The following is a 23123-nucleotide window of genomic DNA, read 5'->3' as shown; positions in this document are numbered from 1 at the left end:
TACTTCCGGGTAGAGTCAACGCTGGCGCGAATGGCTGCCGCTGCTCACCTGCACAAAAAATTATGTCACTGTAAAGTGTCATCGAGAGTTTTGAAAGGAAATAAATGAACGGTATTATTATTATTATTATTATTATTATTATTATTATTATTATTACTGTTCTGAAGAAGCTTCTAGTCTTTTATTAACTGTCTTTCAAATGTGAAAAATATCCCTGATTAGTTAATAAATATGGAATATGGAAAAAGGAATATGGCGTTTACATACTATTTCGCAGATACTTGGAGGAGGAAATGGAAATAGATTAAAATAACATATGCACTGTGATTTATCAAGATTGCGTCTGTTTTTAATAAGTTTTAATTGAAGGGGCAAAGTTAAAGAAATCAATATTTATTGAAAAATGGAATCACTTTCAACATTCAAAAGATATTACACAACGAAATATTCAAGCTCAATAATACCTACTTGTGTTAAATTCCGCCAAATCATAGATGGTTTGTCCTGACCGCGCGCTCAACAAACTCTCCACTGACGCTCTCGCCTTCATGCGCAAACAGTACACGTGTACCGTCGCCGAGCACACAGACGTAGGCTACCTGCAGTTGAAATTTGCATACTCGGCACGGCAGCCAATCAGAAGCCTGCTTCTCTCTTCCGGACTTTCGCAAGCGTTATAAAGCATCATAAAAGTAACATTGCTCTCTCAATAGTTTGCTACACAGCAAAAGGTTGAAAGCCTTTTTTCTTCTTTTCCATCCACGATGACATTCACTAGCTATGGCAGCTCAGGGTGCGTTTCGTTCATCGTGTGCGCCTTTTAATAATCCCCACGGAGAATCAATCATGTCAGTAATGACGTCAGGGCATCCCAGAATTACACTGAGTCCATGCAAGTCATTAATTTTTTTTCTCTCTCACACTGTCTCATTTTCTCTCTCTCCATCTCCCTTTCAACTGAACTCATTGTGCGCTTAATCCCAGTAAGCAGGACATGCTGCTCTTTATCCCTTGACATTTCTCTCACAAATACAGTTCGTTAGAGCCGAGGAGAGATTTTACACATTTCAAAATGCTTGTTTTTCCCCAGTGCATTTTTTTAAAAACCGCAGATAGGTCCCAACAGCTGTTGTGAAAGTGCGATATAAATTTGGAAGCAGTATATTCAGTGGCTCTGGAGATGTTTTTAAAGGACGTTAATTGCATTTACAGAATCAAACGAGAAACAACATGACATGTTTAACTGCATGGTCAATGTTTTAAATAACATTTTAATATTACAGTAAAGTCTCGTTATATCGATAGTACTGCTTATTACGATACTATTTCTATGAACGCAAGGAGAAAATTTACATGCCGCAGGATCGGATATATCGATAGTCCGGTTATATCGATATTTTTTCCGACTCCCGAGAAAATCGATATAACGAGACTTTACTGTATTAACTCATTCACTCAATGCCATTATCGAATTTGCCTTTTTGTACAGCTGCCTCCATTTCGAGGTCAGATAACTCCAGACCCATTTTTTTTCCGATGAAAGAAGAGCATCTAAGGTGTCTTACGTCAGTGTCTGAAACACATGACAAAAAGTTAGCGGACACCAGGGCAGACAACTCTGAAAAGTTGCCTGCCCAGCCATAAAGTTGCCTGTCCCATTTTTCACAACGTGAAACACAATAAGACGACTAATCGCAAAAAAAACCATTGTTGCAAAGTATTAAGGATTGATACTTAGAATATATAAAAGAACAACACTTTAAAATGTACCTACCACAAATGCTCCCTTGCTTAATTTATCGTAAATATCCCTTGCTGATGATTTTGCTCCAGTTGTCGTTTATCCACACGCTGTTCGGCATGTTGAAGAATGCAATTTTTGCGTTGCATTGTCTGCTACAAGCCACGTGAACTCCTCTTTCCACGATGCTTTTAATGTACATTTACGTTTTGTAGCGTCATAAATTTTGTTAGCTTCTTTTGAATATTTCTTCTGGGGCTATGACGCTCGGGAAAGTCCGGAAGCACAAAGCTTGTGTGAGATGTCAGCACATTTTGTTACTTCCTTTCTCCAGGTTCCAACAGAGTCCTATTTGTCCCAACTGTCCTGGCAGGACTCACCGCTCTACCTTCAAACGCAGGTAGACAGGCGTCCTTCGCAGACGGAGCCCCCGAGTCCGAACCCTGGCCAGCAGCCTCTGCAGGTCATGGACCTGTGGGAGCAGTATGTGGATCCATCGTCTCTGAGAAGCTACTATGTCAACAGTATCACCAAAGAGAGATCCTGGAAGCCTCCTCGAAGAGCCCGCGGAGGCACCGGCGCTAACAAGCAGGTTCGCTGTTCATTCTCAACATGTGTGTCATGACAAGTCTTCTTCAGATTAAGAGCTTTATTCATTGACTTCTCCCAAAAGGGAGTTTCGGAAGGTCAGAGTTTAAAGATGAAAGCGTTCTCTCATTTTGATGCTCACTTAGTTCGTCAAAATCAGCACGAGTGAGATTATTTGGAGCCGATGAACAACCATGTAGCGAGGTTTGTCGTGGATTTGTCCTTAGATTAGGGAAATGCTGTTTAATCCACGATTTAAAGAAAAAAAATATTGAACTGTGCGCTCGTACCTTATTTTCACCCACTTGTAGGTCTTTCCAGCACAAAACAAAATATTACCAAGAGAAACAAGCCATATGACGCTGCCACTTTCTGCAACAGGCAACGATGCAATGCACAGGGTAAACTATCTGCTAGCCTCTCACAGTGAATGGATTGTTCAACAACACGGACATGAATGATGTTGTCATGAAAACATGCCAGGTGGGCCCAGAATGTAAAAACAAATGCACACTAATAGTGTGAGTAAATGCAGTGATGGCTTTCTTCCCTGTCCTCCATGACATGCAAAAGTTACCATTTCATTTGTTCATAGTTCTTCTCACCAGGATACAAAAAGAGGGCACCAAAGCCCAGTCTAATAGAAATTATTTTCTTGTTAGACAGTCCTAAAGTAGGAATATCAGAATCATCTTTCTTGTTAAGTATGTAGAACACACAAGGAATTTGTCTCCGGTAGAACACGCTGCACTAGTATCATCATAAGAAAAATGGAGGCACTATACAGTTCTATTTGGGTTACTTTAGAGAGTTAATGGCTTGGGGGAAGAAGCTGATTTGGTGCGAATGGATCGGTAGCGCCTGCCTGAGGGAAGTAGCTGGAATAGGTGGTGGGCAGGGTGCGGGGTCCAGTAGGATTTTCCACGCCCTTGTTTGGATTCTTTATGATTCAATTTGTCAGATATTGACAGAAATTGAGACTGGGTTTTGGTGCGATTTTCTTTAGTAGTGGCCTTTGTGCCATTTTAGGGCCTCTTTGGGAAGAGTCAAAAAGTGAATAGGTGAGCTTTTCTTGGAATAGTAGGCCCCAATGTGAATTGGGGCCTACTATACTAGTGTATACTAGTATAGTAGTATACTAGTGTATCTGTGAATATGTAAGGCGCAAACTAGGGAATATGCAGGGGATGCACAGTCTTCTTTAAACGGGTGAGTTTTGTGATGTAAACAAAATGAATGAAACAAAGATGTATCATATTTTTTAAATATACCCTTAATGTAATATATATCCTGCACAACTCACTTATGTAACACAGATCTCTCCAGAAGTGAGAGGTGCATAGTAATCACATTACAATACTCTAAAGTCACGGCGGCCTCGCATTCAGGGCAAAGTTTTCAAAGTGATCCATTTTTCTTTTTGTGAAACACTGTAAAATTTCGATTTGTACATATAAGTCAGTTTGTAATTGTCACGATTTGCAAGGTGGTGGTGGTGGTGGTGGAGGACCACAAAAAAAAGCAGACCGGAGGGAGAAACAGGGTGAATTTGACAAATTGTATTAAATAAATTCAGCAGGAACAAAATCTCAAACAACATAGTCATCAGAACTAAACGGTCCGAAATGGTCCAAAGTAGAAAACAAAACCGTGACCAGATGAAACAAACCTGACAGGGTGAAACAAACAATGACCCGATACGTTATTCGATGCAGGCTTCTGATTGGCTGCCAAGTATTCAAATTTCCAAACGAACCGAAATTCAAAAATTTCCAAACCGAACGAAGATTTCGAAATCAGAATCAAGCAAACGTTTGATTAGAAAAAAAAACATGTTTTTTTTTCTTGAAAAAGTTGTCGGCCACCCAGACGGAGACGTTTTGTAAGTTGTACGCCCGATGTAAAAGTTGCACGCCCCGGGCGTCCAGGCAGACATTATTTCAGACACTGCTTACGCTGCATTGAATGTTGATGTCGTCCTCAAACTCAACATTCTCCAATTTGAGTGAAAAATGACAAAAACCCTGGCATTGGAGTAGATACATTTTTTCACATTGCCTGGAAGTCAATGAGTTAATATGTACTACACATCTGTTTGCTTGTGTAAGGCACTTGTGTGAGATGTCAGCACATTTTGTTACTTCCTTTCTCCAGGTTCCAACAGAGTCCTATTTGTCCCAACTGTCCTGGCAGGACTCACCGCTCTACCTTCAACCGCAGGTAGACAGGCGTCCTTCGCAGACGGAGCCCCCGAGTCCGAACCCTGGCCAGCAGCCTCTGCAGGTCATGGACCTGTGGGACCAGTATGTGGATCCATCGTCTCTGAGAAGCTACTATGTCAACAGTATCACCAAAGAGAGATCCTGGAAGCCTCCTCGAAGAGCCCGCGGAGGCACCGGCGCTAACAAGCAGGTTCGCTGTTCATTCTCAACATGTGTGTCATGACAAGTCTTCTTCAGATTAAGAGCTTTATTCATTGACTTCTCCCAAAAGGGAGTTTCGGAAGGTCAGAGTTCAAAGATGAAAGCGTTCTCTCATTTTGATGCTCACTTAGTTCGTCAAAATCAGCACGAGTGAGATTATTTGGAGCCGATGAACAACCATGTAGCGAGGTTTGTCGTGGATTTGTCCTTAGATTAGGGAAATGCTGTTTAATCCACGATTTAAAGAAAAAAAATATTGAACTGTGCGCTCGTACCTTATTTTCTCCCACTTGTAGGTCTTTCCAGCACAAAACAAAATATTACCAAGAGAAACAAGCCATATGATGCTGCCACTTTCTGCAACAGGCAACGATGCAATGCACAGGGTAAACTATCTGCTAGCCTCTCACAGTGAATGGATTGTTCAACAACACGGACATGAATGATGTTGTCATGAAAACATGCCAGGTGGGCCCAGAATGTAAAAACAAATGCACACTAATAGTGTGAGTAAATGCAGTGATGGCTTTCTTCCCTGTCCTCCATGACATGCAAAAGTTACCATTTCATTTGTTCATAGTTCTTCTCACCAGGATACAAAAAGAGGGCACCAAAGCCCAGTCTAATAGAAATTATTTTCTTGTTAGACAGTCCTAAAGTAGGAATATCAGAATCATCTTTCTTGTTAAGTATGTAGAACACACAAGGAATTTGTCTCCGGTAGAACACGCTGCACTAGTATCATCATAAGAAAAATGGAGGCACTATACAGTTCTATTTGGGTTACTTTAGAGAGTTAATGGCTTGGGGGAAGAAGCTGATTTGGTGCGAATGGATCGGTAGCGCCTGCCTGAGGGAAGTAGCTGGAATAGGTGGTGGGCAGGGTGCGCGGGGTCCCGTTGGATTTTCCACGCCCTTGTTTGGATTCTTTATGATTCAATTTGTCAGATATTGACAGAAATTGAGACTGGGTTTTGGTGCGATTTTCTTTAGTAGTGGCCTTTGTGCCATTTTAGGGCCTCTTTGGGAAGAGTCAAAAAGCGAATAGGTGAGTTTTTCTTGGAATAGTAGGCCCCAATGTGAATTGGGGCCTACTATACTAGTGTATACTAGTATAGTAGTATACTAGTGTATATGTGAATATGTAAGGCGCAAACTAGGGAATATGCAGGGGATGCTAGCTACATAGATAGATAGAAAGAGAGAGAGAGACAGACAGACATAGAGAGATTTAAACGGGTGATTTTTGTGATGTAAACAAAAAGAATGAAACAAAGATGTATCATATTTTTTAAATATACCGTTAATGTAATATATATCCTGCACAACTCACTTATGTAACACAGATCTCTCCAGAAGTGAGAGGTGCATAGTAATCACATTACAATACTGTAAAGTCACGGCGGCCTCACATTCATGGCAAAGTTTTCAAAGTGATCCATTTTTCTTTTTGTGAAACCCTGTAAAATTTCGATTTGGACATATAAGCCAGTTCGTAATTGTCACGATTTGCAAGGTGGTGGTGGTGGTGGTGGAGGACCCCAAAAAAAGCAGACCGGAGGGAGAAACAGGGTGAATTTGACAAATTGTATTAAATAAAGTCAGCAGGAACAAAATCTCAAACAACATAGTCATCAGAACTAAACGGTCCGAAATGGTCCAAAGTAGAAAACAAAACCGTGACCAGATGAAACAAACCTGACAGGGTGAAACAAACATTGACCCGATACTGAATGGTCATGCCGGGAGGCCTTTTAATTGCCACTGATTAAAATGACCAACATCTGTGCAGCTGCAGGCGGTGCCCTACGGTGCCACCCGTTGGTTGCAAACCAAGATGTCACAGTTATAAGCATTTCATGTTAATTCTGTTCAAAATTGTTAAAAGAGTAAAGGTAACTGTTAACGCTAATATTAGCGTGTAATATTCTAACCTAACACATGTCAGTTTAGGGCACCCGAAGGATCACAGAGGCCCCTCTTGTGTGGAACTACATTATTTTCGTTGGTTATTTTCACTTCCCTTCTCCAAAAGATTTATTTTGTGTCAATTGAGGGGTATAAATTGTCGGTGATGTTAATGCCGAGAAAAGGTTTGAAATGATTTATCCTGGTCTCGGTTTTTTTGTATTGTAATAATGTAGCATTTTAGCAAGCCTGTGTTTGCATTGTATGCTATTTTCATCCTTGACTGTCCTCATTTTCTCTTGCAAGTGCACTTTTACTGGTATAATGCTCCACTGTGTGCTCACTGACTTGTTCAGGATGTTGCAACAATATTTTAATTAGGTTCCCTCGCAATAATCATGAGTTATTAACGACATGAGCATAATTCATACGCCATTGTGTGCTTAGACAAATAGCCGGGCCGCTACATGCCTAGAATAAAGCAAAAGTGAGATAAAATATGAACATTAGCAAGCCTCCAAATCCTTTTCAGACTCATCCAGAGTGAACGGAGGCTCCAGACGTGCACTGCGTACGCACCAGATTAAGAGCCCGGGCTAAATTAAAAACTGGGATTACACATCTCTGTAGTTGCCCCATCAATGCTGACTGACTCTAACTGCCCCCATGACGCATTGATGGTTAATCCTCCTTTCCCCCTCGCAGGCAATGACAAGGTAATGCCTCCTCGAGCAGATGCGGACATGCAGAAGCCATTAGATAGACACCGTGCCTATTTTGAAACCCAAAATATTGCTACATCTAAATCACTAGGACCTCATCCTGACCCCGGTAGATGTCATTCACCAAAAAAATGTCATGTTTTGGGGTTGATTTTGTTCAATTTACATTGGATAGGCTTTTCCCCCCTACTTGCTGAATCATCATAGGCCTGATTTTTTTTTCTCATTGTCTAAAATGAGCATTTCACTTTTTTTTTCATTGCATCAGTCTTGCATCAGTATTGTGTCAAATAGCATAACGCTCATCAAAACTACATTCTAAAGGGTGACCCAAAAAGAGGCGTACCCATGAAATTTTCAATTGTGGCTTTGATTAAAAAGCTATTTATTTGAAATTACAACCATACATTATGCAGTTTATGGAAGACCATTGACCAGAGTTTCCGCTATTTCTGCCAATTTTTAGTCAATTTATGGCTTTCCCAAGATGTCTTCCAAATGTCCACCATTTCGTTGCAAGCAAACCTGTACTCGTCTGACAAAATTGCCAATCACTTTTTACACTCTAATCTTTCAGAAGGGTGACCCAAAAAGATGTGTCCTACTGAGTCCCTCACTGCAGCAATGTTTTCTACTAAGTTCCGCACAGATCAAACTTGGGCAAGCCGTTGGGCTGCGGTTGCCCCGGCGATGTCACTAGCATCACAGCGAAAGAGTGAAGTGTGCACCTTCCTGCTTTCACCGCTGTACGTGCTGATAAATGCAGCTTCCCCCTTACAATGGGGAAGTACACCAGCCTAGCAAGGAAGGAGAGACGAGACATTTTGTCCTTTTTTTTTAAATTCGGCATGACAAGCAGTGTCGTCGTGACAGGAGTCGACGTAAAGGCTCCACAAACGAAAATTTGGCTTTCAAATGCTCGTAGGTGATGAATACAATCGCCGTAAGTCTTTTCACACTTTAAGATTTCATTGAAACTCGAAGCAGTGAATTATTTCAATGGTTCCGAGAAGCTGGTGGTGTAGTGGTGCACTCGCCTGGCTTTTGTACAAGCAGCGTGGGATCGATTCCCACTTTGTGGCTTTGTGAATGGTTGTTTGTCGCGAGACTGGCTGGCGACCAGGATGTCGCCTGCCTTTCGCCTAAAGTCAGATAAAATCAAGTCCTGATCAAGATAAGCGGTGTTGAAAATGGATGGATGGATATTTATCTGTGTGCTGAGCCTTTCACTTGCCGCTTGTTGCATATGTGTTGTTACAGTGGTGGTTATTATGCAAATAAGTCGTTCAGAGATATTTTACAGGGATAACTAGGTAGCAGAAGACTAACTGGGTTCTTTAATTTCACTCTAGAGATGTCATCATTTGATTACAAGTTATTAACTTATTTGTGAATTGAAAAGTGTGACGTGGAGCGTCGATAAAGCGTTGGTCAGACCTCTGGCAATGTTTTTTTTCTGTTCCACAAGGGGGCCGCTTTTCCCTTTTTTCCATGTTTGCGCTTTGTTCCAGCTTCAGCTACTGTTAAAGCGCTATTCTGTATAAACCAATATGTATTGTATTGTATTTTGTACAGCTGCCCCATTTCAAGCTCAGATAACTCCAGACCTATATAACTTGGGAATTAACTCTTCATCTGATGAAAGAATAACATCTAAGGTTTCTAACACTTTATTGAATGTTTATGTAGTCCAAAAACTCAATATTGTGTGGGTGCTGCAATTTGAGTGACAATGACAAAAACCCTGGCACTGGAGTGGACACTTTTTTGCACTTCGTCTGGCAGTGAATGAGTTAAAAAGTCAGTTTTCCATATACAATATCCCCTTTAAGTATTACTGCATGTACAATGTACAAGAGTACTAATATGGATTTTTTTTCTTACTGATGTCAGTTCCCATACTTTACAAACCAATGGATTTCACCCATGCATCCATCTGTTTTTTTGAATGTGTGAGGAAACTGGAGTACCCGTCGAAAAACCACGTTAGCACGGGAAGAACACTGGTTAATCAGCCTAGTATTTCTCGAGTATGACCTGAACATTTTTCTGTGTTGTCGTTTTTTTTCATTGCATCTAATATTGAAACTTCCTGTAGCTCTCACCTGATTTCCTGTTTGGAAGCCACCAGAGGAAGACAGACGGCAGCTGGCGGATGAAACAGGTGAAAGTCTTGTCTTTCTCCAAACTTTATGTGTCTCACCTTGAATTTCACCTTGCACATAAAAGAATCGAAGGAATCTTTGTACCAAGCTTTTGAGATGTTCTTTGCTGCACAGTGGGAGAAAAAGCGGGTCTTGAGACTTTTGAAATTGTCACTGCATGAGAATGTTCTTGACTTCCTATTGTGAGCGCAGCATAGGGATCCTTTTTTGTCCACAGTAGGGGGGGTGGTCGATTGAATCACTTTTTATGGGTTAAGTTGAGTTTATTTTTCAAATTGTGACCCTGCTTACGTGCACTGCATACACCAACAAAATGGCGACAAACAGAGAAGCTAGTTAGCCCAAGTGTAACAGGTGTTTTTAGCAACTATTGGTCCAAAAAGCTAAGTGTGACTTCAGAGACGAAGGAACAGAAATAAGTGGAATCATTTTCAATCACCCCTAAAGTTATTAAATTAAAACGAATATTATCTCTAATTTTAAGCGTTCTAAAAACCAATATGTATGTATGTTATTGTATTTTTGACAGATGCCCCCATTTCATGCTCATATAACTCCAGACCCATCTAATTTAGGAAATAACTATATACTAATATACTATACTATACTATACTATACTATACTATACTAATACTAATATATACTAATAACATTTTTCTCATGAAAAAAGAGTCTAAGGTTTCTTATGCTGCATTGAATGTTTATGTAGTACTAAAACTCAATATTCTGTTGGTTGTGGAATTCGAGTGACAAAAACCCTGGCACTGAAGTGGACACGTTTTTGAACGTCTGGCAGTGAATGAGTTAATTAAATACTTTACCGTATCACATATAATTGTTCTATTCTTATGGCTGACTGGTTAGCATGTCAACCTCATAAATGGGTACAAATCAGTTTTCCTGCTTTCCAGTGTGGGGTTTTTGTTTTCCGGGTAATTGAAGCTAATTATCAGACGTCTTAAAGCTAACATAGCGGAAAGAAACCATATGGCTGTATAATACAAATCCTTTGTTAGATTAGACACGCACACCGGAAGGAGCTGCACAGTAAAATAATCATGATACACAAACTGTGATTTACATTCTATTTAATTATGTAATCACGTTTTTCACCTACGACCTACTTCTTATGCCGTTTCCACTGTATTTCCTTTGCGTGGCTGTGGGGAAAGTACCGGAAAGGGGTGGTTGTTCAGAAGACAATTCACCTCATGAAAATCAATGAGCCCACATTATCATTAGCTTAGCGACAGATGCTATTCTCCTACGGAATGCATTCAAGCAATGCCAGCGACACGCTTTAGTTTTCCGGAGATCAGCATTTAGTTCATATTAAGGTGGTGAAATAGCAACTTGTGGTACCCTCCACCCCTCCTCAAAAAGCTGGTCTTAGTGTTGCATGTTGCATCACAGTGGGGTGTGGGTGCATTTGGTTGAAAGTCTCTGTTGTAAAGCTTGCAATTGCTTAATCTCCCTCGCTTGAAGAGTTGCAAGTTTGTGGGATGTATGGTGTGATTGTTGAGAAAAGTAGGTTACAGGGAATTGGAGAAAGGTACCTGTACTTCATTGTGGCTGCCTTGGCATGTAAAGTTCCTCTTGTACGACTGAATGTGCATGATTTGTACATGATTGTACCTCCATTTTTTTGAGAGTTTAATAGGTGAAAGTGTGAAGTAGCGGAAAAGTAATGTAAAAGTATTAAAAGTCGTTATCTACCCGAATTTTGGTGAGAAAAAAAATTAGCAGCACTTGTGGATTTTTAATATTTTCACAAAACACTTGAATTGGATTAGCCTTTATCAGTCTCGCAGTGGAGAAATTTACATTTCACAGCAGCAAAGTGATGAAAGTAAGAGGAAAGGCAAGGAAGAAGTGGAAAAACAAAATCCAGGAGCTGCTGTAAAAGCAGCCACTCTCGCGGCACCATCTTGAACTCACAACAACAACAAAAACACTAAATAACAAATCATGTGACACAAAACAAGACAGTCATTCAATATTAAGCATTTTCTGCACCCTTTTTGTCGTAAGAAGCAGTTTTAGATGAAAGAGGAGAGGATCAAAGCACCCTTTTCACCAATGGATCCAGGGACGTCATGGTGAAATGTGCATATCTGCTACAAGCTAAATGTTGAAAACAAACACGAATCTGTAGCATCCATTGCCGAAAAGAGATGGTCTCGCATCTCCTTTCCCACGTAAATCCGCTTCAATTCCAAGCCGCAGCTGTTCCACATACGCATCGGCGCTCTGCACTGACGAGAAGGAAGAAGCAGGGCTGTGAAAATGCTGCCCATTACAGGCGGCAAAAAAAATCACAATCACCCCAGAGCTGTTCAGCGATGACAGCCAAATGGCACTGACATTACTCCGAAATCAAAAACAGTGCTGGCATGTTCGGGCAGCCGAAAAGCAGAGTCTCGTCCTTGATGATTGTTGTGTCCAAAAATGCTTCAAAACAATCCATTTCACACGACACACAACCACTCAAAGTCACAAAAGAAAAGACAAAAACCACAGAAAAACAACAATAAAAAAAGCTCGTGAGAGCACTTGCTGACGGCTTCCTACTCGGGCGCCATCTTGGACTTCTTTTAACTTACTAACGTTAACACGTTTGTTGTATTTATTTTGCCTGTGTTTGTGAAGAGCATGCAGCGCGCTGCATCCTCCGACACCATTAGCACGATGGCGCTCGGTCCCGCCGTCCCACCGTGTCATGACTCTGCACCCCCGCATGATGCCAAGCAACACCTCTCACACTCACAGTCCATGATCCTCCCTGAGAATGGCAAGGTAGCCCCTCTAGGGCCTTATACCACCAAGTTTTCGTATTTAAGCTTGCACATGAACAAGACGCCATTTCTTGCCTTCTTTCAGCTCGTCCGGCCATGCCGAGACTACTCATGCAGTGTGACCAACATCGTGGTGGAGCCGCCGTCTCCCGAGAGCTCTCCAGACGGCGACGGCGACACTCCGGTAAAGGCAAACAGCCATCACCTTTTTATTTTTCACATCAATTGTCTCGTTTATTCCTTCTCGTGTTGAAGTATATTTTTCAAGGACTTCTTTTCTTCGACACATTAAAGGGGCAGCGGGAACTTTTTGAAGTACTGTGGTTTGTCGCCACTCCCAAATGATACCTTTGTCATTGTGAAATTCACCAAAAGTAAAGTTTTCCTTATATTGTACTACTCCTTAGATTAGCAATGCTGCACTTACAAGTACAGTAAATACATAAATATAAATCCATGTTTATCATCCATACATACATTTTCGAAGAAATATTTGTTACTAGGGTAACTGCGAGTTATCTGATTATAAGGTGAGTGACACGGAGCAAACCTTGGATTGCTCACCAGCTTCTCGCAGGATACATATACCGTATTTTCCGGTGTATAAGCACACCGGACTATAAGTCGCACCCCCAATGAATGGTGTATTTTCAAACTTTTCCATATTTAAGGCACACCAGACTATAAGGTGCACCTTCAATGAATGACAAAAGATTTCCAAATATAAGGTACACCACATGATAAGGCACTTCAGTAAAGGCTGGGGTTAAGTACTACTTCTACGGGGGAAAGGGACTCTATGGCTGCTAACAGTAGTTGAGACACCTGTTTTGGCTCAATATTACTTCACATTACTGCATGTTTTTGGTTAATGTGTTAACATGTGAACTCCACACTGGCAGGCCTAAAATGTTTGAACCTGAAACCTCTTGACGGGTAGACTGCTGCCTCCATTTGGGTTTTCCGAGAAGATATTGACCCAAACCAAAAATGTCATTTGCCAAATACAACGGCCCCCTTCCATCTGCAGCTCTGCTTACCTTTTGGCTTTGACATGATAGTGCTTCAGTGTTCGTCTTTGAAAATAAGGGATCTTTCTTTAGTCTGTCTATCAAATTACAAGCGAAAAATCTTGTATTTGGGGATAGTATTATGTCATTTGTAACAAAGAAAAATCGATTTAATATCTGTCCCCTTGCAGGAATTGGAGAAGGCTGGCCTCTTGAACAAGACCAAGATCGCAGAGGGAGGCAGGAAACTCAGGTGATCGTGGATTTATCGTAGTGACTGCAGTTATTAGACGCAAGAAAGTCTGTTAAAGTCTGATAAAATAAACCATAAAATGGCCAGTTGCTCATTGCTTTAATATTCACTGTCACTCAAGAACCTAAAATGAAACATAAACCAATAACAGAACCTGTGTTACAGAAAAAACTGGAGTCCATCGTGGGTGGTGTTGGTTGGAAACAGTTTGGTTTTCTTCAAAGATCCAAAATCGCAAACGCCTTGCAGCTGGGTAAGACCTTGCGAACGATTGGTGGTGAATTTGTTTTGAGATATGAGTGACTCGATATATCAATTATAATAAGACAACAACAGGATTTAGACATGGTAAGAAGTCTATGGTGGCATACAAACCAAACAACAAAATAGGCATGTTCTACAGAATCTAAGTCTTATTAATGTTGTCATATTGGGAATATGTTGTCATTATTGTTCTTATTTTTTTAACATCAGAAACCAGGAAACAGTCGCCCAGAAAGCAGTGTTGACTTACGAGGGGCGAAGCTACATTGGGCCAATGAGCTGTCCAGCAAGAAGAACGTTTTCAAGGTACAGTTACTACAACTATGGTTGCTGACTGGCTGAACCATAGGGGGAGTCTTATAAAGGCAACTCTCTTTCTCTCTGTCTCTGTCTCTGTCTCTGTCTCTCTGTCTCTATGTCTGTCTTTCTATCTATCTATTTAGCTAGCAGATAGCTAGCTAGCTTGCTATATATAGATATCTCTGCCTCTCTTTCTATCTATTTAGCTAGCAGCTATATATGCATATATATATATATATATATATATATATATATATATATATATATATATATATATATATATATATATATATATATATATATATATATATATATATATATATATATATATATATATATATATATATATATATCTGTCTCTCTGTCTATCTGTCTCTCTCTCTCTTTCTATCTATTTAGCTAGCATCTAGCTGGCTATCTAGCTCGTTATATATAGATATTGATTGAGATAGATACCTCTGTCTGTCTGTCTGTCTCTCTATTGCTCTCTTTCCATCTATTAACTAGCATCTAGCTAGCTATATAAAGATATAGCTAGCTAGCTAGCTATATATAGATATAGATCTCTCTATCTATTTAGCTAGCAGTTAGCTAGTTAGATAGCTCGCTATATTTAGATATACACATCTCTCTCTGTCTGTCTCTCTCTCACACATGCACACACATACAGTACTACTACTACTACTACTACTACTACTACTACTACTACTACTACTACTACTACTACTACTACTACTACTACATCATTGTTTTTCCAAACATTTGTGTTCCAGCTGAGGACAGTGACGGGTAATGAATTTCTGCTGCAGTCAGAGACAGACTCCCTGATCAAGGAATGGTATCACACCATCCAGAACGTCATTGACAGGCTGGTAAGGGACAGACGGACACATCCCCTCAAGTCCACGTGACTGCTTTTGTACTATTTTCAATGTGGCAAGCCAATCACAGAAAATATACGGCGTCTCGTCGTAAATCTTTTCGAATGTGTTTTGTTATTTATGCTAATTCGGATTCTCCCAGGATCGTGAAAACCCGCTAGACAACGTCCTGTTGTACTCCCTGAGGAGGGCCGGCAGCGTGGAGATGCTGGACCACAGCGGTGACGAGGACGACAGGCGATCATCTCGTAAGTGTCGCCGTTTGTCTTTATTTGGGTGTCCGCCCACTGCCTCTTCACCTTGCCTTCACTTCCTCTGTCCATTTGATTACTGTCTTCTCAGTACAGTATAAATGCTTTCTTGTAATTACCGCTATGTCCAATATTTATGTAGCTTTACAATGCTGCCACTCTCTCTTCTACCTTCCTAAATAAAATGTATACAAACAAATCCGCCCCCTCACTTTTTTACTCACGTTTTTACTTTCAATGCCAAAATAATTTTGTTTCACTGCACCCACACTAATTTTTCTTCTGAGAATAAAAAATAAATAAATCCAGTCAAACGTTTGTTTGTTCCGATTCACACGAACATTTTTCAATGCACACGAGACAATTTTTTCCTCAAATCTTGTTCACAAATATTTTCATATAATAATAATAACAATAATAATAATAATAATAATAATAATAATAATAAATAATAATAATAATAATAATAATAATAATAATAATAATAATAATAATAATATATTTCATTTGTAAGTGCCTTTCAAAACTCTCAAGGTCACTTTACAGTCACAGGATAAGTTTTTCTTTGGGTGAGCAGCGGCAGCCACATGTTTACTCATCCCGAAAGTAATTCAAATAGATTGAAGGCTATCTAGCTAGCTAATAGATAGATAGCAATTTAGATACATGTAGCTCGCCAGCTAGAACACAAATAGATAGCAAATAGCCAGCTAGCTAGCTAGATAGCTGGATAGCTAGATAAATAAAATATTTTTTCTAGAAACATCTTACCAAGCACTTTGCTGAGATAATCCATCCACCTAATAGGTGTTGCATGTCAAGAAGATGATAAAATAGCATGATAATTGCTAAGGTGTGTTTTGGTCTACCCCCTAAAAACTTGGACTTGAATCGTTATCATCATCATCATCATCATCTTCTCTCAACCTCCACGCAGGATTCTTACACCCCGCCATCCTCTCCTCCATCCTTTCCTCCATCCAGCCAGCTTATATCTTAGCCTGGCCGCCATGGCAGCTCATCCCGCCGTCGGCGTCGTCGCACCTGCGGCGTCGCCCCGCCCTCCCTCTGTTCATCCTCACCACCATACCCTCACATCTGCTGGGGCACTCCACACTGACCTCCACCTCCTCCTCCTCCTGTTTTTCTTCCTCCCGCTCCTTGTCTGCCTCCCCGTCCTCTCCTTCCCTCGCAGTCCCTCGCTCGGCGTCCAACCTGGAGAATACTGAAAAGAAGAGGGTGAAAACCAGGCTGAAGAAACTCATTCTGAAGAGGCCTCCTCTGCAGGCCCTGCAGGAGAAAGGGCTCATTAAAGGTACATTATCTCTCGATTGTTTTATTTATTTATTTATTTATTTATTTATTTATTTATTTATTTATTTATTTATTTTGGGGGGGGGGGAACTTTGAAAATACACCATTCATGCACGCCTTATACACCAGAAAATACGGTAACAGTCTCCAGCTTATCGCAAATTCAAATCAGTATTTTCAAGCTTAAAGCTTGTGTCTGAAACTCATGACAAAAAGTTAGCGGACACCAGGGCAGACAACTTTTAAGAGTTGTCTGCCGGCCATAAAATTGCCTGCCGAGTATTGCCAAACAAACATTCGTTTGGCAATTTGCATACTCGGCGCGGCAGCCAATCAGAAGCCTGTTTCGTGCTTCGGACTATACCGTGACTGTAAAGTGTACTTGAGAGGTATGAAAGGCGCTTAGAAAGAGGAGTCCATGCGCCTTATAGCAATTTGCTTGTTGCTTTTGCTTTATTGAATAAAACAAACATTTGATTTGAAAAAAAAAATAGTTTTTTTCTTGAAGAAGTCGGCCACCCGTTTTGAAAGTTGAACGCCCAACGTAAAAATTGTACGTCCCGGGACTCCGGGCAGACGTTATTTCAAACACTGCTTAAAGTGTTCAGAACAAAACATGAAGTAAAATCCAGTTTCACAATAACCCACCTTGTTTCTCACAATAGAACAATCAAATGTTTAGTATATTTTAAAATATTTTTTCAATTCAAAAAATAAAGGGCAAATGGCTTTTTCCAACAGATAGATGAGCTTAAAAACTGAAAATAGTTTCTCATAATTTTTACAACTGTTTACAATAAATGAGTTAAACAATCCAATAATGAGAATGAAGAAATTTGAATGAAAAAAAATGGGTGGGTAAGTGGGGAAGGTAAAATTGCGGTAATATAACTAATACTACTAAGCTCTCAGTTAACTCATTCACTGCCATTCCCAAATTTATTAGGGAATTGAAAATATGACGTGGAGCGCCATTCCTAAATCTGTTCGGGTTTTCGATTTTTTTTTTGCAGGCCGGTGCCAATAAAGCGCTGGTCAGACTTCCGGCAATGTTTTTCCCTCCTACAAGGATGCAGCATTTGTCTTTTGGACAGCCGGCTCCACTTTCACCTCATATTACTTCAGACCCATATAATTTAGGAAATAACTCTTTATTTAATGAAAGAAGAAAGTCTAAGGTTTCTTAGGCTGCATTAAATGTTTATGTTGTCATAAAACTCAATATTCTGCAATATTCTGGGTTCTGCAATTTGAGTGAAAATGACAAAAACCCTGGCATTGGAGTGGGCACATTTTTGCATGTCTATAAATTCGTGAATGGTAGTGATTAAGATAAAAATCACTGTCTGGACAATTGTCATCAAATTGAATAAAACATTGGAACGAATCTCGTCGCTATGCGTGTTCATTTTCATGACAAAAAATAATTACTAAATAAGTAGTTCAGTTGTAAAAAAATAGTTCAGTTGTATTGAACAATACTTCCATCTTGAGCTGTTTTGCGGATTTTGTTGAAATACAATTTGAATTTCACTGAAACTTTGATGCAATGCAAGTTATGTGCATGCGTGCGTGTGTGTCGTCGCCCATCAGATCAGGTGTTCGGCTGTCGACTGGAGATGCTGTGCGAACGGGAGAAGAGCACAGTGCCTCGCTTCGTCAGGCTTTGCACCGAGACTGTTGAGAAGAGAGGTAAAATGCAGCAGACGACCAGTCCCTAGGTCCACCGGGCCACTAAAGAGGCTTACTCTTTTATTTCCACTGTGAGATGAAATATAGATGACATGCCTTTCTGCAGGGCAATTTTGACGACATCCCCAGACCGAGAATAGTGGGAGAGAGAAATACCTTTTTTCCGGATTTTTGTACCTTGCGTGCTAAATCACCTCTGCCAAAAGATATTGTTTTCTCTTGTCTCTTTCATAGGATGTGCTCAATTCATCCGACAACCCGGCCACAGAAAACTAGAGCAGCCAAAGTTCATTTTCGTCATTTCCATTTGCAGAAATCACCTCATTCACTGCCAGACATGTGCAAAAACGTGTCCACTCCAGTGCCAGGGTGTTTGTCAGTGTCACCCAAATTACAGGACCCGCAGAATATTAAGTTTTAGTACTACATTCAATGTAGCGTAAGAAACCTGTGACTCTTTTCTTTTCATCAGAAAAAAGAGTTAATTCCTAAATTATATGGATCTGAAGTTATATGAACTTGAAATGAGGGCAGCTGTCCAAAATACAATGTAATACTATACATACATATTGGTTTATATAGTGCTTTACCAACTGCTGAAGCGCTAACATGGAAAAAAGGGGAAATGCTGCCTTGTGCAAAGGAAAAACATTGCCAGAGGCCACGACCAGCGCTCTATCGATACCCAAGCCTGAAAAAAAACCAAACCCAAACAAATTCGGGAATGGCGCTCTATGTCATATTTTCATATCCCGAATAAATTAATGAATGGCAGTGAATGAGTTCATAGAATTGGGGCAATTAGAAGATTGCCCCAATTCTTGACCTTATACGGGTAACATTTGACTTACGACCGAGTTCCGTTCCGACCAACCGGTCGTAAGTCGAAATCCATTCAAAATGTTGAATAGAGACTCTGAGGCTAAATGACCCCCCCCCCCCCTCTCTGGTGCCGTCACACGGTCGATTGCTGTGCGAGTGTGAGATGCTGGCTGCCTGGCCAAAATTCTCCTATGCGTTGCCGGCCTGCTAGTGCGTTGCGGTGCCAGGTGTAGAATTAATTTTTTTAAAGTAGGGTCTGGAGGTCGTGGTTGTAAGTACGGGTGGTCGTAAGTCGGATGTTACCTGTATATAATGCCCCCTCAGTGAACAACATTCAGTTCGAGTGCAGAATTTTGTCAACCGATAATTTTTGCATTGCATGTGTTTGCTATTTTTTTGTAAGATTAAAACTACAAACCATTCATGTTTCCCAGGCCAGCTACAAAGAAAGCTAAAATGATTTGTGCTCTGTTGTGTTGTGTTGTGGCAGGTCTGGATACTGACGGCATCTACCGAGTTTCCGGCAACCTTGCGGTCATTCAGAAATTACGCTATTTGGTCAACCACGGTGAGAATTTATGCTCTTCGATGATTCAGTCATGCTCACGCAATCGAATTGGGTCACATCGCAATGGACATTGCAAAGTCGACATGTAACATGGGTCCTGTTGTTTTGTTTTTTAACTCATTCACTGCCAGACGATGTGCAAAAAATGTGCCCAAAACAACAACCGAATTTGTGTTGAAAAGGTCTACGGGCACTAGGCAGAGAACAACCTGAACTGGTTGCCAGCCAATTGCAGCCACACAGACAAACAACCATCCAGGCTTACATTCACACCTTGGGACATTTTAGATCGTTCTTTAAACCCGCCATGCATGTTTTTTTGGGAATGTGAGAGAAAATCCGAGTACCCAGGGAAAACCCACACTGGCACGGGGAGAACATGCAAGCAACACACAGGGAAAGCTGGAGTCAGAATCAAATTCGGCATCTCTCCACTGTTAGGCTCAACACGGAACTCAAATAGATGGAAAGCTAACTAGCTAGCTAATAGATTGCTAGCTAGATAGCTATACAGCTAATAGCTAACTAGCTAGCCAGCTACTGTAGATAGCTAATAGATAGCAAATTGGATGGCAAATAAATAAACATAGAAGCAAATAAATCAATTAATGTGTTCTTGACAACGCGCCTAAAGCTAGCTAGATAGCTATATAGCTAATAGCTAGCTAGCCAGCTACTGTACATAGCTAGTAGATAGCAAATAAATAAACATAGAGTCAAATAAATCAATGAATGCGTTCTTGACAACGCGGATAAAGCTAGCTAGTTAGCTAATAGCTAGCTAGCTAGCTACTGTAGATAGCAAATAGATAGCAAATAAATAAATACAGAGGCAAATAAATCAATTAATGTGTTCTTGACAACGCGCCTAAAGCTAGCTAGATAGCTATATAGCTAATAGCTAGCTAGCCAGCTACTGTAGATAGCTAATAGATAGCAAATAAATGGCAAATAAATAAACATGGAGGCAAATAAATCAATGAATGCGTTCTTGACAACGCGGATAAAGCTAGCTAGTTAGCTAATAGCTAGCTAGCCAGCTACTGTAGATAGCAAATAGATAGCAAATAAATAAATATAGAGGCAAAAAAATCAATTAATGCGTTCTTGACAATGCGCCTAAAGCTAGCTAGATAGCTATATAGCTAATAGCTAGCTAGCCAGCTACTGTAGATAGCTAATAGATAGCAAATAAATAAACATGGAGGCAAATAAATCAATGAATGCGTTCTTGACAACGCGGCTAAAGCTAGCTAGTTAGCTAATAGCTAGCTAGCCAGCTACTGTAGATAGCAAATAGATAGCAAATAAATAAATATAGAGGCAAATAAATCAATTAATGCGTTCTTGACAACGTGGACCGGAAAATAGGGTATTTTTATTTTATTTTTTGTTTTTTTATTATCCCATCCAATTGCGAAAAGGTGGTCATCCTGATAAGTAACTTTGTGGTTCTTCCAGAGCGGGCCGTGACCACTGATGGCCGTTACATGTTCCCAGCAGAGTTGGTGCAAGGTAGACCCAAACGGAGAAGGACTTGTTTTCTTTTTTATTTATTTTTTTCCTTGCCCAGGCCTGCTTATTTGCATTTCACACACTTGCTCCAATGTTTTTTTCTTTGTTCTGCTAGCCTTCAGTGCTTAACACATGGATTAGAATGTTTTTAGAAACAAGTGTTTATTCTTAGTTCATGCTCTCATTTTATTTTGAAAAGTGAGTTTGCGTTAAAGCACGTCGTAATGATAGATGTTTTTTTTTTCTTGGCTGTTTTGGGTCTAATACATTTGTTAAGCACTGGATGTTTGTCCCTGGGGCCTCTGCCTAATTTGCCGTAAGAACAAGCAAGGAGTGGGCAAAGTCTGCCATCTAGTGGAGGAAATAAAAAGCTTCTCTCAAATATTCTGTGTGTATATTTATGATGATGACGATGATATAACCTTTATTTGTCTCACATTGGAGAAATTGGTAATTCACAGCAACAAAGTTATGAAAGGAAGAGATAAGGAAAAAGATTAAGTAGAAAAACAAAATATAGGAGCTGCTGTAAAGGCTGTCGCTGCGTACCGGCTCTTACTTCCACTCATTTTTTCCCCTCTGTTTCTGCAGCAGCTACAAGCTTCATTCGCTGTTGGGACTCATCAGTGGCCGCCACTTGCTATCAAACTCTCCAGCTGAAATTCTCGCCTGTCTCTCTTTCCTGTCTCAGAGGAGAAGCTCAATTTGGACGAGAGCGAGTGGGAGGACATCCATGTCATCACGGGAGCTTTGAAATTGTTCTTCCGTGAGCTTCCCGAGCCGCTGGTGCCCTACAGCTTCTTCAGCGACGTGGTGGACACCGTCAGTAAGTGGACATTGGTGGGCGTGGCCATCACATTTAATCCAATCATGTTTTTAGTCCACGAGTTTCATGACTGGAGTTGGGCCATTATGCATTTGATTTTTTTCAATGACCCCCACACATCTCTCTCTCTCTCTCTCTCTCTCTCTCTCTCTCTAATGTGTGTGTGTATAAAAAACAAAAACATTGATAGAAATTAAAATAAAAATCGCTGAAAAAATACCTGTTAAAAAAACCTCAAATATATATGTAAATTGTTACCTTGCTGTAGAGCAGGGGTGCTCACACTTTTTCAGCATACGAGCTACTTATAAAAACTACCAAGTCAAAATGATCTACCCACGACAAAAATGCAAAACATAATTATTTTCAAATGTTTTAAGGATTCTTTGTATGTACAATGTATGTTGATGTACCTTGCATAACTGAATAAGCCAATATTTCACAACACACATAATAACTACATATACATAACATAATAAATAACTATTAACATTTTTTTGTAATGGGCGGCCCGGTAGTTCAGTGGTTAGCACACCGGCTTCACAGTGCAGAGGTTACTGGTTCGCGTCTCGCTCCGGCCTCCCTGTGTGGAGTTTGCATGTTCTCCCCGGACCCGCGTGGATTTTCTCCGGGTCCTCCGGTTTCCTCCCTCCCACACTCCAAAAACATGCATGGCAGGCAGATTGAAAACTCCAAATTGTACCTAGGTGTGAGTGTGAGAGTGACTGTTGTTCGTCTTTGTGTGCCCTGCGATTGGCTGGCAACCAATTCAGGGTGTCCCCCGCCTCGTGCCCGAAGACAGCTGAGATAGGCTCCAGCAACCCCCGCGACCCTAATGAGGAATAAGCGGTACGGAAAATGTTTGGATGGATTTTTTTGTAATTACCTGAGTTTACTTTGATGACTTGCACTGAATTGAATCAGCCAGGGATGCATAGTCAGGACAGTAGCTGCTGACAGCCAGCCTCAAGCACATTTCCAAATGTTCATCATTCATGGTGGAACGGTATTTGGACCCGCTTTCTCACTCATTTTGATCACCATATGTTTTAGCAAGGCCTTAAAATCTGAGGTAATTCGCTGAC

The 23123-nt window shown here is 40.5% G+C and overlaps 1 protein-coding gene across 1 annotated transcript in view; it reads left to right on the top strand.

Annotated features, from left to right (window-relative positions):
• The window catches only part of arhgap9 (Rho GTPase activating protein 9), a 45769-nt gene that overhangs the window by 16018 nt on the left and 6628 nt on the right, over window positions 1-23123 (top strand). The window contains 15 exon segments of the mRNA XM_089010817.1: window positions 2076-2333; window positions 2641-2730; window positions 9481-9546; window positions 12197-12343; window positions 12428-12526; window positions 13544-13605; window positions 13771-13858; window positions 14080-14175; window positions 14943-15041; window positions 15193-15298; window positions 16497-16616; window positions 18209-18307; window positions 19620-19697; window positions 21159-21212; window positions 21904-22038. Coding sequence (XP_088866943.1) covers window positions 2076-2333; window positions 2641-2730; window positions 9481-9546; window positions 12197-12343; window positions 12428-12526; window positions 13544-13605; window positions 13771-13858; window positions 14080-14175; window positions 14943-15041; window positions 15193-15298; window positions 16497-16616; window positions 18209-18307; window positions 19620-19697; window positions 21159-21212; window positions 21904-22038 — 1597 coding nt within the window.

The sequence above is a fragment of the Hippocampus bargibanti genome, linkage group LG12, assembly GCF_051943395.1.
Source record: "Hippocampus bargibanti isolate YZ-2025 linkage group LG12, ASM5194339v1, whole genome shotgun sequence".
NCBI classification, from domain to species: Eukaryota; Metazoa; Chordata; class Actinopteri; order Syngnathiformes; family Syngnathidae; genus Hippocampus; species Hippocampus bargibanti.
The sequence above is the reverse complement of the archived record's forward strand: the minus strand, read 5'-3'. Positions and strand labels throughout refer to the sequence as shown.